The sequence below is a fragment of the Malaclemys terrapin genome, chromosome 4, assembly GCF_027887155.1.
Source record: "Malaclemys terrapin pileata isolate rMalTer1 chromosome 4, rMalTer1.hap1, whole genome shotgun sequence".
Classification (NCBI taxonomy): domain Eukaryota; kingdom Metazoa; phylum Chordata; order Testudines; family Emydidae; genus Malaclemys; species Malaclemys terrapin.
Window position 1 is genome coordinate 35,665,847 of NC_071508.1, and position 18,064 is coordinate 35,683,910.

General features: G+C 48.9%; 1 protein-coding gene across 4 annotated transcripts; it reads left to right on the forward strand.

The window, feature by feature from the left end:
• Positions 1 to 2,698: 2,698 nt before the first annotated feature.
• LOC128835992 (apoptosis-associated speck-like protein containing a CARD) lies at positions 2,699 to 16,291 on the forward strand. 4 transcript variants are annotated; one of them, XM_054025969.1, is made up of 6 exons: positions 2,699 to 2,809; positions 8,832 to 8,923; positions 9,502 to 9,803; positions 11,206 to 11,373; positions 13,038 to 13,079; positions 15,835 to 16,291. In XM_054025969.1, exons 3-6 carry the CDS (start codon positions 9,524 to 9,526, stop codon positions 16,089 to 16,091), a joined length of 747 nt encoding a protein of 248 aa, XP_053881944.1. In that variant the 5' UTR covers positions 2,699 to 2,809; positions 8,832 to 8,923; positions 9,502 to 9,523; the 3' UTR covers positions 16,092 to 16,291. The 4 variants fall into 4 exon arrangements, with proteins under 4 accessions (XP_053881944.1, XP_053881946.1, XP_053881947.1 ...); XM_054025971.1 differs by having other exon boundaries at positions 11,248 to 11,373; XM_054025970.1 differs by lacking the exon at positions 2,699 to 2,809 and adding an exon at positions 5,872 to 6,456.
• Positions 16,292 to 18,064: the final 1,773 nt, after the last annotated feature.

Here is an 18,064-nt window from a genome sequence, read left to right on the forward strand (position 1 = left end):
TTTTTATACTTAATAAAATCACTTTTGTTTATTAATAAACCTGGAGTAAGTGATTAATACCTGGGGGTGGGTGGGAGGAAACAGCTGTGCATATCTTTCAATCAGTGTTATAGAGGGCAGACAATTTATGAATTTACCCGGTATAAGCTTTATACAGAATAAAACACATACACCCCCCATTGCTCCTGGCTCTCACAGGTTCCCCGGACTTCCCAACCCTTATTACCCCGACCCCCATGGGTTCCCCTTCACCCCTGGTCCCTGTGGGCTCCCCCCAGGCCATACTGCCTCCCCTCATGCTTAATTTGTATTGAAAGAGGTTGTATGGTAGAACATCAAATTGTTCTTTATTGTTCATAAAAGAAGCAAAACATTAAAATGTTTGCAGACAAATCATCACAAATATAATGCTGGTCCAAAACTCTGAACTACTGAGCTACAGCAGGAGCTGGGAAAGATCCTGCAACCATTGTGAATTCAATGGGATTAAGTGTACGAGTAAGGACTCCTTGCAGAGTAAAGGTTTCAGGATCAAATCTTTGGCTCCTGCTGATCGAATTCTGCATGCTCTCTAGAATAAAGTAAGGGAAGGAGAGAATCCAGGAGATGGATTCATCTAAAGGTAGTGCAGAGAAGCTGAGAGACGATAGTCACTGATAAAACTGAGCTTGATTTCAGGCATCTAATCTGAGACATGTTTGAAATTATTTGTAAAATATACAATAATAACTAATAACCCCTTCTCCCCAACCACTGCATGGTGCCTTTTTCTCCCCTAACTCCTCACCCCTGCACTGTGCCCCCTTCTCCCCTCACCCCTGTACCTTCCTGCCTGCGCCCACGTGGGGAAACTAACTTGGAGTCATGGACTACTAGGTATTGCTGCTCACTTCCCCCCTTGAATGTTGCTCTGCACCCCCCCCCCGCCCAGAGTGCTGTGATGGGGGAGCAAGAAGCAACACCTGGCGCTTCCTGCATCCAGATCACTTTCCCCACCTGGGCTGTGTAAGGTGAGGGCATGAGAGCAGCAATGCCAGGAGTAATGTGTGTCACTGCTCCCCCTCCCCCACTTTCTTCTGTGGAGAAATCTAGGTGCTCCCCCACTCATCTCCTTTGCAAGTTTGTGGAGCTCCATGCGTCCCTGCACTGCTTACGACCACCCCGATAATGGTGTCCTGGGTGGGTGCCCAAGATGAAGACATAGGCTTTTACCTATAATAGAAAGGGAGTTCAATAGCAGAGCCATTTGGTTCCATATATAGATATGAGAAATAAGCTGTTTCCTTTTCTTTGAAGTATTAGGACAAAGCACTATGGCCATGTCTCTCAGCCCTCAAATACCCCAGGCTGTTGTGGAGATTCACCCCAAATTCCAAACTTGAGAGAAAGACATTAGTTAAAAGTGAGCTGATTTTTGAAAGTGGTTCTCCAGTATTGCCAGCTCCAGATGTTCAGAAATCATGAGCCAGGCTCCCCCAAAATCATGAGATTAGCTTAAAAATTATGAGAATTTTAAGAGGGGGGAAAAAAACATTTGTGATGCTTTTTATTTGCTTTCTAATTTCTGAGCCTTTAGGCTTCACTGGGGTCATTTTTTTTCAAGCTTTTCTTCACATCCATGAGGGCTAGAATTCTCTTGAAACCGCAGGACTCTAGGAGCCAAGACTATAAGAAAAGCACCAAATATTCTGAGACTCGCTGTTAAATTGCTCGAGCTGGCAAACCACTGGCTTCAAAGAGATTTGTAAGTGCTCAGCAGCTCTGCAAATCAGGCCACGTCTATTAGGGCTTGTCTGGACATGCAGTTAGTGTGCAGCAAGCTAAATCTACAGTGCACTAGCATGCCACATATTGAGTGTCAGTGTGGATCCTGCAACTGGGCACTAAAAATTCCCTAGTGCAGTGGTTCGTGAACTCCATTCATGTGGTCTGTGGATAGTTCCCTCTAAGGTACGTGCCTGGGCGGCTGCACACGAAACAATGAAGGGCCTCCCACCTAATTAGTGGAGCCTCGCCTGCTCCCTAATTTAGAGAGACTAAATTAGTGGGCAGGGCTCCACTAATTAGGTGCCTGGACCCTGGAGAAGACGCACATGTAAGGTGAGGTATAAACAACATTTGGAAAGATCATTAAGTGGTCCACCGAGACCCTCTGCAATTTTCAAGTGGTCCGCAGAAAAAAAAGTTTGAGAACCACTGCCCCAGTGCACTTTGATCTACTCCACTTTGAAACAGGGGTAGATCAAAGTGCACTAGGGAACTTTTAGTATGCAGTGGCAGGGTCCACATGGACAGTTAGTGCATGGCAGGCTAGTACAGGGCAGGTTTGCACCCCAGCTTGCCACACACTAACTGGTCACCTAGACAAACCCTAACTTCTTAGCATTCAAGTTTGAACATTTGGGTCAAAGTACATGAGGATGGTAAATATGTGACTAAACTAGATCAGAGTATTTTATAGAACTTGTTGATCTCTGTAAAGTGTATTAATCAATATTGCTCCTGAAACTGTGTATTCATGGCCATTTACTAGGCATTTCTTTTCTTAAGTTTGTTTTACGGCTGCTCTGTTTCTTGCACTGTGTTTGTATGGGGGTGGGGTGGGAAGACAGTATTTTCTTTACCCAGAAAAGGGGAGGGGAAATGAGGTGAATTCAGTGCTGACAGCCAGACAGGAAGTGAGCCTGAATTACTTTTAGAAAGTGAAACTTCTTGAATTTCGCCAGCTTGTGGAACTTGTTCGCTCGTTCTGAGATGAAGAGAAATTTATCATAATTCAAATTGAACGAACTCTCTTCAGTGCTGCATGGTGAGGGAAACATGAAATATACTGTACTTGACTAATGGCAGGTCAGATCAGGGTTTTGCTTTTTAGAAGACAGTAATGTCTCCTGTTAGGAGCGAAGAACATGGGGAAGGTGCAGCTCTCTTGTGCAGGCGTTCTTGAACTATGGGGCGGGCCTTCCAAGGGAGGCGCGGGAATGTGTCAAGGGAGGTGCGAGCTTTGTGTGGGTTTTTTTGGTGGTGTTTTTTTAAGAGCTCTGGCTGTCAGCCCTGGGTGGCTGGGCTCATGCAGAAGAGCTGGACACACCCAGGAAGTGGGGCTAAAGGGGACCGCTAGAACCCCACCTCCCAGGCTTGGACTCTCCTTTCCCATCTCCCCATCTCAATCCCTCACCAGGAGGCAGCCCAGGTTCAGGCTCTCCTCCCCTCCTCCCCAATCCCTCACCTGTAGGTGGTAGGGCTCTGGCTGTCAGCCCCGGAATCGCAGCAGCAGTGCAGAAGTAAGGGTAGCAATGGGGTGTTGAATGTGCTGTGAAAAGTGATATTCACATTGCCTCCCTTACTTCTGTGCTACTGCTTGCAAAGCGCTGCCTTGAGAGCTGGTCAGTCAGCCAGCAGCCACTGCTTTCTGCTCTGCCTTCAGAGCTGGGTGGTGGTATATGTACTTGTGGGAGGGAGGGGTAAATGACTACAGACACAATGGAGGGGAGTCTGATCAAATAAGTTTGAGACCCACAGGTCTAGTGAATTCTCCACTGTCTCCTGAAGCGGAGCAGATCTGAGCCCAGGACTGTATCTGCTGTAGTCTGTATCTACACACACAAATACCTAACCTGGAAAGGAGAGGGATGTTCTACCCTTTTTTCTAGTTCCCAGATGTCTCAGCAGCTCTGGGTGTGAGTGAGGGGAGGGAGGAACAGCAAACACGAGCCTACGTGTCGGAACATTGAGCGCAGGTTGAGCCCCCGGTATGGGGGGTTGTATCCGGTGATTCTGAAATGGATTTTGGAGTAATAGAGGATGAGCAACTCAGCATGAACCCCAACGTGATGCTGTGGTAAAAAGGGCTAAAGGAGTCCTTCTGAAATGTGAACAGGGGATAGTGAGTAGGGGTAGGGAGATGATATTCTCTCTGTATATGGTATTGGTGAGATCAATACTGGAATATTGAGTCCAGTTCTGGTATCCATATCTTAAAAATGATGGTGAAAAATTGGAGAGATTGCAGAGAAGAGCCACAGTTCTGTTTGAGGGCTCGAGAAAAATGCCTCACAGTGAGATTTAAAGAGCTCAATCTGTTCAGTTGATGAAGTCACCTCTTGATCCTTTTCACTTCTACTCCATGATCAAAAGGTCCTTTTGATCATGGAGTTAGAAGTATCTTCCTGGGGAAGACAGTACCAGCTACTAAATAGCAGAGATGGGCATAACAAGATCCAATGGCTGAAAGTTAAAATCAGACAAGTAAGGCACAAATTTCTAACAGTGACGGTGATTAACGGGCTGGAACAAACTACCATGAGACACGATGGTTTTCCATCTCTTACAGTCTTCAAGACTGCTGCCATTCTGGAAAATCTGCTTTAATCAAACACAAGTTATTAGGCTCAATGCAGGGCTAACTGGGTGAAGTTCTATGGCCTGTGTTACACAAGAGGTCAGACTAGATGGTCTGATCCTCCCTTCTGGCCTTCACATCTCTGAATCTGTGTTTGGTTGGGTTTTATCACCTTTCTTCTTAAGTGTTTTACTGTCCCTGTTGCACCATCTCCCTTTTTCTCATTTTGATCCTGGCTTCTTTGTACTGGTGGTGGAAATGTGGGTTGGTTTGTAGTTCTGTGCAGAATTCTAAAGGTAGGGTTACTATACGTCCGGATTTTCCCGGACATGTCCAGCTTTTTGGTCCTCAAATCCCCGTCCAGGAGGAATTTACAAAAAGCCAGACATGTCCGGGAAAATAGGGAGGCATGGTAAGGGTCTGCCTCCTCTCCGGGCTCCAACTTTCCCAGCTCCCGCCGCTCTCCACTGCGTGCCGGGGCTGAAGCAACTTCCCCAGCGCAGCAGCAGCTGGAGCCCGGGGAGGAGGCGACTGTGTACTCGGATGCCGCCCGCTGCCTCTGTGCCCCCGCAGATCGGGGGAGTTGTTAGTTTTGCTGCAGCCACTTGCACTCGGGCAAAAGATGCTCGGGGGACCCCGAGTGCAAGTGGAGTGGCTGCACAAAACTAACAACTCCGCCAGCTTTAGCAAGAGTGGGGCCCGATTCCCCCAGGAATCGGGCCGCGCTCCGGCTGGAGTTTCGGCCGGGGTCGTGGGGCTTGGGTCCGTGCTGGAGCTGCTGGGGCTGGAGCCGGAGCCGCTGGGGCCAGGGGTGCTCAGCCGCCGGCCGGGTCTGCTCGGCCTGGGCCGGGGCCGGGGCTGGGGCCGCTCGGCCGGAACTGGGGCACGAGCCGAGCCGGGCCGGAGCCGCTGGGACCGGGGCTGGGGGTGCTCGGCTGCTGGCCAGCGCCGCTCAGCCAGGGCCGGGGCCAGGTCGGAGCCGCTTGGCCAGGGCCGGGGCTGGTGCCCTGGGGCCCGAGCCGAGCTGGAGTCGCTAGGGCCAGGGCCGGAGCCGCCGGGGGTGCTGGGCCGGGGCTGGGCCGGAGCCACTCGGTCGGGGCCGGCGCCCCAGGGCCCGAGCCAAGCCAGGCCGGAGCCGTTGGGGCCAGAGCCTCTTCGCCGGGGCCGGCCGCTGGAGGGAGCCACTCGGCCAGGGGGGCCAGACTGGGCCGCGCCTCCTCACGCCCCCCCCCCCCCCCGCCCCATCTTACCTGCTGCCTGCCTGTTTCAGGCTTCCCGCGAACATTTGATTTGCGGGAAGCAGGGGAAGGGGAGGAGCAGGGGGGCGGAGCGTTCAGGGGAGGGGAGGAGGGGGAATGCAGGGTGCTCAGGGGAGGGGGCGGAGTTGGGGCGGGGACTTTGGGGAAGGGGCGGAGTTGGGGCAGGGCCAGGGGCGGGGAAGGGGCGGAGTTAGGGCAGGGCCGGGGCCTCTTGGAGTGTCCCCTTTTTCCAGTATTGCAATATGGTAACCCTACTAAAGGCAAAAATGACTACGCTGCCTCAACCTGGTCTAGCCAGTGCTGTTGCTGTGAGGTTGCAGCCCCTGTATGGCCGGGCGTTCTCAGGGCCACGTACCCAGAGGGAACATGTGGCTCAGAGGAAGCAAGGCCTGCTGGGAAGGTGGAAGTGTGATATAAAAAAGCTCTGTGGGTGCAGGGGGGAAGCCAGGCGAAGCAGTGGCAAGGGGGGCTGGTTTGGCCCTTTTCTAAGGGAGAATCTGGGACTGCGGCTTATGAGGGGCTGTGATTGGCTGACACTGTCTGAGGAGGCCTAGCAGGAGGCCTGTGGGAAAAGTTTGAAGTAGCCCTGGGCCCTGTAAAGCAGAACAGTTTGGAATTGCAAGGTGGGTAGCTGCTTGATAACACATAGTCCCACGGTTGGAGCCTGGAGTACAGGGAGGGCTTAGGCACCAACTAGAGATGCAACCAGGGGCTGCAGAACTTTGTCCCTTATGTGAGGGCTCAAGGGACCCCTGCAACCAAGATGTGTAGGACTTTGGGAACCCCTGCCAGGACATCTGTGCCCCGTGGAATCTAAGAGAAGAAGCTGGGGAAACCCTGACACAAAGAGTTAAGGTTTGTGGAACATCTGCATTGAAGGACTTTGTGCACAAAATCTAGTGAGGGGGCTGTGGAAGCCTGAGGACAAGGTGTGGGTGAGAGGGGGTTTCCTGGGCAAGGGGAGGAGTATAGTTTGTGTGTTAATATACCAGACCCCAGGAGGGGAGATCTTATTTTGGGATTCTAGTTGCGTGATGTGACTGCATCACAGGCCCAGAAGGGAGGGATCATGGAACAGGGCCAGGCACCTGACAATCGGGGGTAAGCCAAGTCCCACACTCTCCTACTGAATTGGGGGCTAAGTTTAGGCCTGGGTTGACATATATAACTTGCCTCATTTCTTAGTGGGTGTAATTGAGAAGGTGAGTGGAAGGTTAAGTTGTAAATAGGGGCTTGACATACAGTATGCTGGAGTGAGGATGTCTGTGTGAAAGCTAAGTAGAAACACATTGATGCTAGAGACTATGGATAAGATACACCTGGAACGTAAATCACCAGTTCCACATGAACAGCACATGGACAGAGAATGCTGTATAGGGATTGGTTCCTGCAGAGTAACCAATCCAATCCAAAATGTGTGGCGTAATGTATAGTGAATGCAGTGCAATGTGTAAATGTATATAAAGGAAGAGGATGTCTGTGTACGTTTGGATGTGTGGAACGCCCTATACCCACCCCCCTCTGCTTCACTCTGATCAACTCAGCGTAGCTTTTCTGCTTGCCATATAAAGGAACCTGAGTGACAAAATCCAGAGTCAAAGTGAGTGTTTTGGATCCCAGAGAACTGGATGAAGTTTTCTCCCAGGACGGGACAAGCCATAGGTTCCAACCTCTCCTCTAGCCAGGGGGTGCTCGACCCCTCCCCTCCATCCCAGGCCCTGCCCTCACTCCACCCAACCTCTTTCCGCCCCCTCCCCCAAGTGCGACCCATTCCCGCTCTTCCCCCTCCCTCCCAGAGTGTTCTGCTAGCCGTGAAACAGCTGTTTGTGGTGGGCAGGAGGTGCTGGGAAGGAGCGGGAGGAGTTGATCGGCAGGGCCGCAGGCGGGTGAGAGGCTGGGGGGAGGGCTGAAAGGGGGGAACTTGGCTGCCAGTGGGTGCTGAGCACCCACTAACTTTTCTCCATGGGTGCTTCAGCCCCATCCAGTGGATTCCTTATGACCATTCTTCTCATTGCTCTGCTGAAATGAATGGCGAATGTCCCATTTCCACTTCTCAGCGGGGACAGGAGTTTCTGGGAGCTGCAAACGAAAACAACAAATGTGGTCAACACTTATTGTTAGTGAAACCAAAATGAGACCCTTTGGCTAAGTCTACACTGAAAACATTAAAGCGTTGCTGCTGTGTGATTGTATGTGAGCACTGGGGAGAGAGCTCTCCCAGCTCTGTGTGTAATCCACCTCCACAAGGGGAGTAGCTTTGGGCTTGTCTACACTGGCGCTTTACAGTGCTGAAACTTACTGCACTCCAGGGTGTGAGATTTTTCACACTCCTGAGCGAGCACGTTACAGCACAGTAAAATGCCAGTGTAGACAAGCCCAAAGCTCCAGATGGTGTCAGGGTGTGAGCCAGCACTGGGGGCTTTGCACCCAAAGAGGAGCAAATCTTCGAGGGAATAAAGGAGCTTGCCCCAGAAAAACAATGGCAATAAAGAGTCTCATAGAACTGTGTCAGAAATTACTCCTCCCAGCCTCCATTTATCAAGCAGCAACTTCCTCCTGAGTAACTGTAAAAGAGACTTGTAAAGCTGATTCATGTTTGTTTTGTAAGCTTATGAAATTCCTGGTCCATGAAGATCTACCCCTGTTCCTTAATGTTTTTTTTTTTCAAACAAACAAACAAACAAACCTGTTTTCATTATTTTTGATTTAAAACAATGAATGTGCCCTCCCAGTGACAGAAAAACCTGAGTGAGAGAGACTGAAGCCCCACCCCTTGCTGATATCACTCCTATTTGCATATTAAGCAGATGCAGAGAACATTTCCCTCCTCTCTGTCACACCCTTTACTTTACACATTGTTTTCTTGGTTAAACTTCTACACTACTGTCAATCTGCTACTTTATTTTCTCCCCGTACAGAGTATGTGAGACGGGGAAAGAGATGAACACGTCTATGGAGTTTGTGACATAGTAGTCACAGAAAACAGTGGTGCAGATTGCTGAGGCCAAAGGTGTGTCCAAAAGGCAAGCTTCCAACAGGAATAAAAAACGGATGACAAGGGGTGTGTGTGTGTGTGTGTGTGTAATTAGTACTACGAAGGCTGAAAAAAATATGAAGGCTGCTATAGAAATTCAGAGAGCTCTGAAGGGCAGCTTTAACTGGAGATGCTTTACATTTTCTTTACTGCAGAAATAAACTTTGAGCAAATTGTTTCCTGTTCCTCCCTCTAGATTCTCTGGGTGCCTGTGTTTGAGCATTGAGAAGAGTGAACAAATCAGCGGAGAGTTACTAGCTGTTGTTTCTAATAGCTGTCAGGCTAACGGTAAATACATCGTTCTCTGAGGATAGGCTACCTCTAATCTGAACAAGTTACAGTTTATACAGTAGTGGGACCTGTCAGAGTGGGCCCTATTCAGCATATCAGAAATTACCATTGCTGCCCTGCATCTTGCTGCCCTGATATCCAAAACCCCCCTGAGGCCATGCAACGCTAACACCGTGTCTCAGTACACATGTCCTGATATTCCAGGACTGTGATGTACAGATTCCAGATTGTATTTGGTTGTTTTCTGAAATATTTTAAATTGGCGGGGGCGGGGGTGGGGGTGGTCCCACCTTTGAGTTCTCAGATCCATTTGGATGATAAATATTATTATTATATCACCTTTTATCCTAGGTCCTCAACAGGCTTTATAGACATTAACTAAGCTGTATAACACCACTGTGTGCTACAGCACTATGATTATCCCCACTTTAGAAAGGGGGAAACTGAGGCACAGAACAACAAAGTCCTTTGTGAGGAGTTATGAGCCCCAAGGTTACGTGGGTTTTCTCTACATGGGAAATATTGTGATTATTCCATATTCATTATTATTAACGGCAATTTATTTTGTATTTTAGTTTTGTTTCATGATACCTGGTGATGGAAAACCAAAGCAGAATCAGTGACCTGCTTCAAAGTGCCCTTGACGATCTTCTTGAGGAAGACTTCAAAAGATTTAAAGACAAACTATCACATTCTGGCTTTAAGGGAAAAGGTACCATCCCCCGAGGTCGACTGGAGAAGGCTGACAGGGTAGATACTAAGAACATCCTGATCGCATTCTATGGTGGAGATGCTGCAGTTGATGTAACCATAGAAATTTTAGCTAAGATCAATGTCAGAGGGCCTGCTGCTAACCTCAAAAAAGACAGAGAGAAAGGTAAGAAATCTAAAGTTACTCTAAAACCTGGGAGTCTCCCCCAGGGCAGCAGCAACGGGAGAAGAAGGAAAAACAGGCTGATGGCAGGAATGACAAATTGTGAATCCCAGCTAGAAATGAGGGGGACTCAAAGCCGAGATGCCCACAGCAGATTTTCTGACCTGAAACCCTCCCTTTTCACCACTCAGCTGGCACAAGGGGAGCAGAGTCAGCCTGTAACTCTGCATCTGAGGAAATCCTCGGTGTGGCGGCGTCCCCAGTGGATGTAGAGCCAACAGAGCAATGCAGGGGGAGTGCCATGGAAAGAGAGGTGGGGAGGAGGAGTGACTGGAGGGCATCCCCAGCTGCAGCACCATTCTTTAGGGACCAGCGGCAACTGGCACAAGTTAGAAGAATCCCAAGGCTGCTCTAGTCTGTGCTAGGACTGGGACAGAGAATCAAGGATCTGTAACTAGAAGCTGATCACAGCAGAGAGGCTGGCCCAGTGTGTTCTCCCCAAACAGCTGACTGGCCCCATGAGACCTTTCTGGGGTTCCAGGCAGGAACTTTATCTTTAAGGCTATTTTTCATTAAAGAAACACATTCAGTGTAATACAAACAGCCAACATTTTTTTTTGTCTTTATTTTTGAGATGGGGGAGAGGGAACTTTATTCTCCTAACTGAGTTATTAAGTAACCAACAAACCTGGACAGCTGCAGTTCCTATGGCCGCAGGCTGCTTTTAAGTGTCACACACAAGTGTAAGAGTGATTGCCTATGGGGATCCACTCAAGTGAGGCAGTGTTAGAATCCCTGTACTCTGTGATGGAGCTAAGTTCAAACCCTGTTAGTCATTCCTGTTCCTGTTTCTCTCCCCTCTACCCCATGGTGACAATGGAGCTCAGCTGGGTTGGTTCTGCTCGGCATCCCTGGGATGGAACGCTCCAGGGCTGGCAGTGGGGCTCTCCCTAGAGGCCTTTGGAATTCACTCCCCTGGACTGTCCCCCTGGGCAGGGGTATCCAAACTTTTTTCCCTGAGGCCCTCCTGTGCAGCTGCAGTAGGCACTGTGTGGCCCACTATTGACAGTGGTCCGTCAGGCAAAGGGACACCATGGGGCATGCGCGGCCCCTCACCTCAGCAGGGACAAGGGCCAGCAAGAGGCGTTAGGGAAAATGGTGCCCTGGGAGAACTTGTATTTTGGTGCCCTTCTGCCCAGGGTGCCCCAAGCCCCCTCCCCCAGCGGCCCCTACCTTCTTCCTGCAGAAGAGGCAGGTGGGCAGTTTCAGCATCCCCATGGGGGCAGACCATAGCAGTCTGCAGGGCCATTCTACACAGGGTTGGGGGGCGGGGGGAGGGGGACAGAGCCAGCTCTCTAATAGAGCTCTCTCCTTCCTCCTCGCCTCCCCTGCTCCTGCTCTGTAGTGGTGTGCAGCTGCTCCTCCCTCTCCATCTCCTGTTCCCTAGGTGAGCAGGCACAGGAACAAACTTTGGATAGATACTGTGGGGGAAGTCAGAGAGGAAGATCTCCTGGGAGCACAGCTCTCAACTTAGGTGGAAGCGGCTTCCCTGCTGCCATCCGGATTGGAGAAGGTGAGAGATGAGCAGGGCAGGGAAGGGGCTGCCTGTGGCTTCGGGCTCTGGGTTTAATGGTTCCTGCTCACTGTCAGGCTGGGGAGCAGCTGGAGCAGGGAGTCTCACAGCAGCTCTTCAGCCCTGCACCTCCTGAGCCCGCTGCAGCCAGGCCAGGCAAGGCAGCCCCCATCTGCCACTCTCCGTGTTAGACCCCATGAGTTGCATTGCACTCTGGGGAGCCAAAGGAGCCGCCCTTCCTGCGATCGCAGCTCCCTAGGCAGTCACCCACCCATAAGATCAGCCAGGCCTCCAGCCTCCTCCAGACACCCTGACAGCTGTTGCTTCTCAGGGTCTGCCCCTTCTCCTTGCCCTCTGCCTGTTGCATTCCAGGGCGCTGGACTCCTCCAGCCCTGAGCAGGGGCCATTGGCAGCCGCCACTCTGCCAACTTATACAGTTTGGGGGGACAACACCCCGCATGCCTCCCCAATCTTTGCTCCTGCTGGTGGACCACCCGGGACTGTGTTGCGACCCACCTTTGGGCTACAGATCACAGTTTGGGAGCCCCTGCCAAGGGCTTGAGTTTAGTAGCCCCCAGAGTGCCAGGCAGGGGTCATTTATTTGTTTTAGGCTGAGAGATCTTTCAGGCAAGAAGAGTCTGTACATGTGTACAGTGCCTAGTATGGGGCCTGGATCGCTGACTGGGGCTTAAACTCCTACCAGATGCAAATAATGAATGATGTAGGTCCTTATTTTTGAGATGTGGGCAGAGGGTACTTTATTCCCCTGACTGAATTATTAACAGATGCTTGGCAAAAGTAATGAAACGCTACACAAACTATTCTTGTTGTCTATACAAGTATACACCTCTACCCTGATATAACGTGACCCGATGTAACATGAATTCGGATATAACGCAGTAAAGCAGCGCTCCGGGAGGGTGGAGCTGCGCACTCCGGCAGATCAAAGCAAGTTCGATATAACGCGGTAAGATCTTTTGGCTCCCGAGGACAGCTTTATATCGGGGTAGAGGTGTATATTTTTTGTAAAGCAGCATCTAATTGAGCTGGGCAATGAGCATAATATAAACATTCAATATAGTAACAAGTTTGGGATTGAGGAAAGACCCCCCTTAGTCCACCCTCAGTGTCTCCTTCTTGATTATAATTGTCCCAAATAAAAATGTCCCTCTGCCAACACTCAGTGTCTTAGATCCCTAGGTTTGGAAAGGATCTTCTGAGCCATCTAGTCCATTCCCTGCGCTAGGGCAAAGTTGTCCTTTCTATGGACCTTTTAATAGTTTAATCTAATCTGCTTTGGAACACAACTATTTCTAAAGGGATTCCCTCTCCTTACAAATGCTCCTGAATTGACTCTTTGCCCCAGTGCACATTGTTCTGTGTTTCTCTGAGGATGTAGCCTGCTCATTATGTAAAGTGCATAACTGCAGATGAATTATGAATAGAAACAGGCAGAGAGCTCACACAAACAGAACTCCCATTACAGTATTTCTCAAATGGCACTTCATAAAAATGACTCAGAGTTTTCTTCAAGAATTACAGTTTAGTGCAGGATGAAAATGCATCATTCCATCACTAGATGGCTCTATACAGAATAACAATGAACTTGTATTGAAAAGCATTACATTTCTTTCCATGTTATTTAAATGTAACTTCCCTTTCAGATTTGCATCCAAATGGAAAACCCTTAGAGTTGTCTGCAAAAGGTATGTGGTACCTACATGGGAAGTTACCCCCATACAGTGGTTGGCTACTTACTCAATTGCATGCTTTCCTGGAACTGTCCTTGTGACACCTGAAGTTAGGGTGACCAGATCACCCAAGTCAAATATCGGGACGCGGGGGGGACGGTGACGCGGGCGGGGTGGACTCTTACTCACCCCGGCCCCGCGCTCCCCCTGCATCTCCCGGGCCTCCCTCCAGCGCTTGCGGATGGAGGAGGAATGGTGAGCCCGGGGAAGAGGCGGGGATTCGGGGAGGGAGCCAATCGGGGGAGGAGGGGGTGGAGTCGGGGCCGGGGGGGGGTGTGCGAGCACTTCCGGGCTCCAGGCTCGGGCGCATTTCCTTGTTTGTCCAGTGTCCCGACCGCACGTCGGTCGGGACGCGGGACAAACAAGGAAATATCGGGACTGTCCCAATAAAATCGGGACGTCTGGTCACCCTACCTGAAGTTATAAGTTAACAAAATCTTTATGGCTTTCCAGATCATACCATTAGTACAGGGTTCCCCATCTATTCCCCAGACTAGAAGCTGTCACGAGTACAGCAGTATCACTACCTACTCCCAGCCCCAATCTATAAACACTTACACACAGGCTTAACTTTACCAAGAGTTTGCAGGACTGGATCCTGTATCAGGAACAGAGAGATCTTAGGTCCATCTTAGGTTGCTGGGAGGTCTGTGCTTGTATGTCACAAGGGAAGGGGGGGAAGTTTCTCTCTGTCTTGTGTATGAGATCTCTGACCACGAGTGGGAGGATGGAGAGGGGCATCTAGTCAATAATAGGTTCATGCATAATGTGGAGGAAGATGTCACAGTTTGGGGCAATTGCATCTGTATCCCCCCTCCATGGTCAGCAAGAGCACCCACACTTAGACTTCTGGCTCCCAGCCATCACCTCTTTTGGGCAGAGACCTGCATCTCTCTCCCTCCTAAAAGGAGTTTTTCCAGGCTGCATAGTTCCCAGACTTTAATGTGAATTCCCTGGCAAAACTACATTGCCTAAGATGGCCTGCTGTACTTGTCTCTTCACATATAGTAAACAGCATAATTGCCCACAGTTAAGTTACCTCACAGTTCTTTCTAAGCAAGCATATTTATTCTTATGATAAAAGCATTACACAGAAAGTGTATTAAAACCAATAAAAGAGCTTACACACATGCTGTTAGAAGCACAGAAACATAGGTCTGGAAGGGACCTTGAGGAGTCATCAAGTCCAGTCCTCTGCACTAAGGCAGGACCAAGTAAACCTAGCCATAAAGAACACACCTTTGCACAATAATAGACGAACATTTGCATTCTTAATATTATGAACTCCTAAACTACTTAAACTTAATTCAATAGGAACAGTCCCCCCACTCCTTATGCATGAGGTCATCTTCTGGAAAGTGGACCAGTCCCACCAGTGTTTGAGCCAGGGGCCCAACCAGAATTTTTATAAGGAGGTTATCTGCTTAGCCACCCCACATTTGAGTAACATTGTGACCTGGCAGAGAGCAGAGGGTTCAGAGAGGAGAGCCATGCAGACCCCTGCTCACGTCAATGCCAACCTCTCTGTCCTGCCTAAGTGGTCCCTGGACCTCCATGGAAAGTTGCCCCTCTCCTGCTATTGAAATCTGCAATGGTGCCCCTGCTGGCTAGTAGAGGATTACAAGGGACAGAGTTAAGGTTGGAGGGTTTCATTCCTAAAGCAGGGCTCAGCTTTCAAAAACTTGGGAAACATTGGTCTTTGCTAATGCTTATTTCTATTATACTGCCCCCACCTCAATCTATATAATAAGATTCCGGGATTGTAATGTTATATCTGTGTAAAAAATTGCACAGAATCCAGGGACCCTGCTACAGAATGTAGGCCTAACTTGCCATAGAATGTGATGGGCCTTGACAATACATTAGGGATTCCCTTCTATTTGTCTCCTTTTCTCACCCACAGGGATTTTCTGCCATTTACAAAAGGAAGGCCCATGCGACTGTGCTATATCTATCTATCACAGTACAGCCCTGACTATAGTAACCCCCTAGTCCTGTGGCTGCAGTGCTTTGCATTCTCAGTGTGACTATACACAGCACCGTAGAATAAAATCCTAGCTAGACACAGCAAGCTGAAGGCAAGTATTCATCATTCCCCAAAGCATGACATTGCCATCCGCTGAGGGTGATTCAGTAACTCATGGACAATGCTCAGCCACCCCTCAGAATCAATTCTTGTGATTCTACATGGCAGCAAAGACTCTGTTCAGGTGTCATTAGGCACATAGGTAGTATCTTTCTATGCACAACCCTGATATGCCCAGGTCCTGAAATTAGATGACTTACTGTCAAGAGGAAAGTTTACCATGGTGACAACACAGCTGTCTTAGTATCTGAGAGATGTATGCATGAAACAAATCATAAACTCAATGACTACATGCCGAGATGGTGAAAGAGTAGGCTGAGATCCCACTGGGGCCAGATTTAAGGGTATCTGGAGGCATGGGTTGAAAAGTTTTTCACTGTGATTTTTTTAATATTTTTGTTTATTTTTGTAACTCTACTGTTCTTTTAAGAATCATGTTGAGTAGCCAGTGAAATGTGGCAGCAATCTATAGTGAATAGATAGATCAGCACACTAGAACCTGGGGGATGTGGGGTAGGAGATTTTGAGGACAGGAGTCAGACAGTGGTCAAAGCTTCAAGGCTGCTTAGAAACCTACAGCTCAAGACTCTGTCAGTTCATTCTCTTATGGTGTGTCCTCCTCAGGGGAACATTTTGTGAACCGGCACCGAGCAGACCTGATCCAACGTGTCTGCATGGTGGACAGCATCATAGACATGCTGTATGGCACCGTGTTAGATGAAGAGCAATACCAGAGCATCAGAGCCGAGAAAACCAATCCAGACAAGATGCGGAAGCTGTACGAGTTCATGCCGAGCTGGAACTGGTACTGCAAAGAGCAGCTTTACCAGGCGCTGAAGGCCAAAAACAAGTTCCTCATTGAAGAGTTGGAGAGCAAATAAATACAATGAATAAAATGAGCTCCCCCTGTTTCCAGGGGGCTTCACCCCAAGTCTTTTCTCAGGGACACAGGTGTGACGCTGGCAGACCAGATGCCAGGTCATGCCAGAGCCGATGGCCAATTCACTTGTGTATTAGTATAGCTCAAAGTGGTTGTTAAATGTATAAGAGTGTATTTGGTGTTTAAACATTATGAAAACTAGTGGAATGTTACTTGCATTGTTTTCACTTATCTGTATCCCGTTATAATGGAGTAGTGAACATTTACGTTCAGGGACGGATTAAGATTATGAGAGGTCTAAGGCTAATGGGAGGGAAGGGCCTAAGTATGAACTACATATTGCAAAAAAATTACAAAATCATCAAACATTTATCTATATATCAATATTTACACATTATTTATGTAAAATTAATAAGTTTATTCTACTCTCACTACACTCAATTCTTCAAACAAACAATTTTTTCCTCCTAGCTTTAGCTGCAGCAAAGTCATGAATGATGGATGCTACACTGACCTCTTAGGCCTCCTTCCTCCTAGGTAGTAGAGTGCTCAACTGTGAGGATGAACAGTGCAATGTTCCCCATCCTGCTCACCTCTTTCAACCTTGTGCTTCTACCCTCAGCTCTCCACATGGCCCACAGTGCAAAGCCAAGCCCTGCAGTGTTTCCCCCAGGGTATGGATTCTACACCACACACCCTATCTCATTCTGACTGCAATCTGGGAGGCAGCCAGCTTTTATTATGTAAAAGAAAACCACTCTGGTGTAAAATCTACTGAAGTAGAGGAAGTAGTACTGGGAAAATTACATTGGGTGGCATTGTATTTTAGGCTGTCTTGCTCTGAAAGCTGCCTCCTAGTGTGGCACTGGCTGAGGACAATGAATTACTGTTTTCACGTTGAACCCAAATATTATTTGTGGGATGATACCCAGTTTGTATATGTGATGGGGTGGTTGTCCTGCTCTGAAGTAGAAGGGGTTAAAAACAGTCCTGGGAGAGGGCTGTGCCAGCAACCGATTGGAGGGAAGCTGAGAGCAGCCAAAAAGCTTCAGGGCTGACAGGGAGCTTAGTCTCTCTCCAGCTTTGGAGAGAGAAGGACTGACTGCCTAGACAGGCACTGGCTGCCTGGACTCAGTGGGCTGGGTCAAGCACGATTTCCAAGCTGCCACCCTTATATGCCCCTGGGCTTAGTAGTCTGGGTTGAGCAGCACTTTCAAGCTGCCACCCTCGTATGTCACAGTTTCAGCACGTCCCTATCCCCACTTACATGTTACAATTGTTCTGGTAGTAACCCACTTGATGAGCAAACCCCACAGTATTTTTGGGTGCTACAGGGATCTTTAGCTTAGGTAAAAGAAGCGTTGCTGCAGAGTAAATGGGGAAGCCAAAAACACAAAAGAGTAAAGTTCAGAGATAGAGGGAGGGGAGCAACCAGCTTAACCATAAAGGTTATTGAAGGTTACAAAAGTCATATATAGAAAACTATACCTGATCAAACAAGTCAGGGTTAAAAAGTTATACCTGAGGTAGAAAAGAAAACACAGAGAGAGAGAGAGGGAGAGAGCTGGGGTCTCACCACTCCATGAAGCTTGAACTGGTTGGGGTTCCCAGATGATGGTGGTAGCTCAGGATCCTGAGTGTTGGAGACAGGCAGAGTCCCCAGCACGATCAGTCAGGAGAAGATGAAGTCCCAGTGGAACTGATGCAGAGTTTGAATCCAGGCATCAGAACACTTGAGCGTGGGTAGGGTTTTTGTAGGGAAACAACAATGGTTCGAGGGAGAACACTAGATTTTTTTATGGGTAAACTGATGACTCAAGGGTTTTCTTTAGGCTAGACAATAGGAGCTGATCACTCCTGGCTATGGGTGGTGTTCCTTCCAGGGAACTCACAATGCAATTAGGCAGCTTCAGTATTTTGGATATCAATCAAGGATTCATTACTAGAATTTGTCTGATAACTGCTGATCTGGGT

Coding starts and splice junctions, on each gene's coding strand:
- LOC128835992 (XM_054025969.1), top strand. CDS start 9,524: ATGGAAAACCAAAGCAGAATCAGTGACCTGCTTCAAAGTGCCCTTGAC. Junction 9,804..11,205: donor CAAAAAAGACAGAGAGAAAG/GTAAGAAATCTA, acceptor CCTGCTCTGTAG/TGGTGTGCAGCTGCTCCTCC. Junction 13,080..15,834: donor CTTAGAGTTGTCTGCAAAAG/GTATGTGGTACC, acceptor TGTCCTCCTCAG/GGGAACATTTTGTGAACCGG.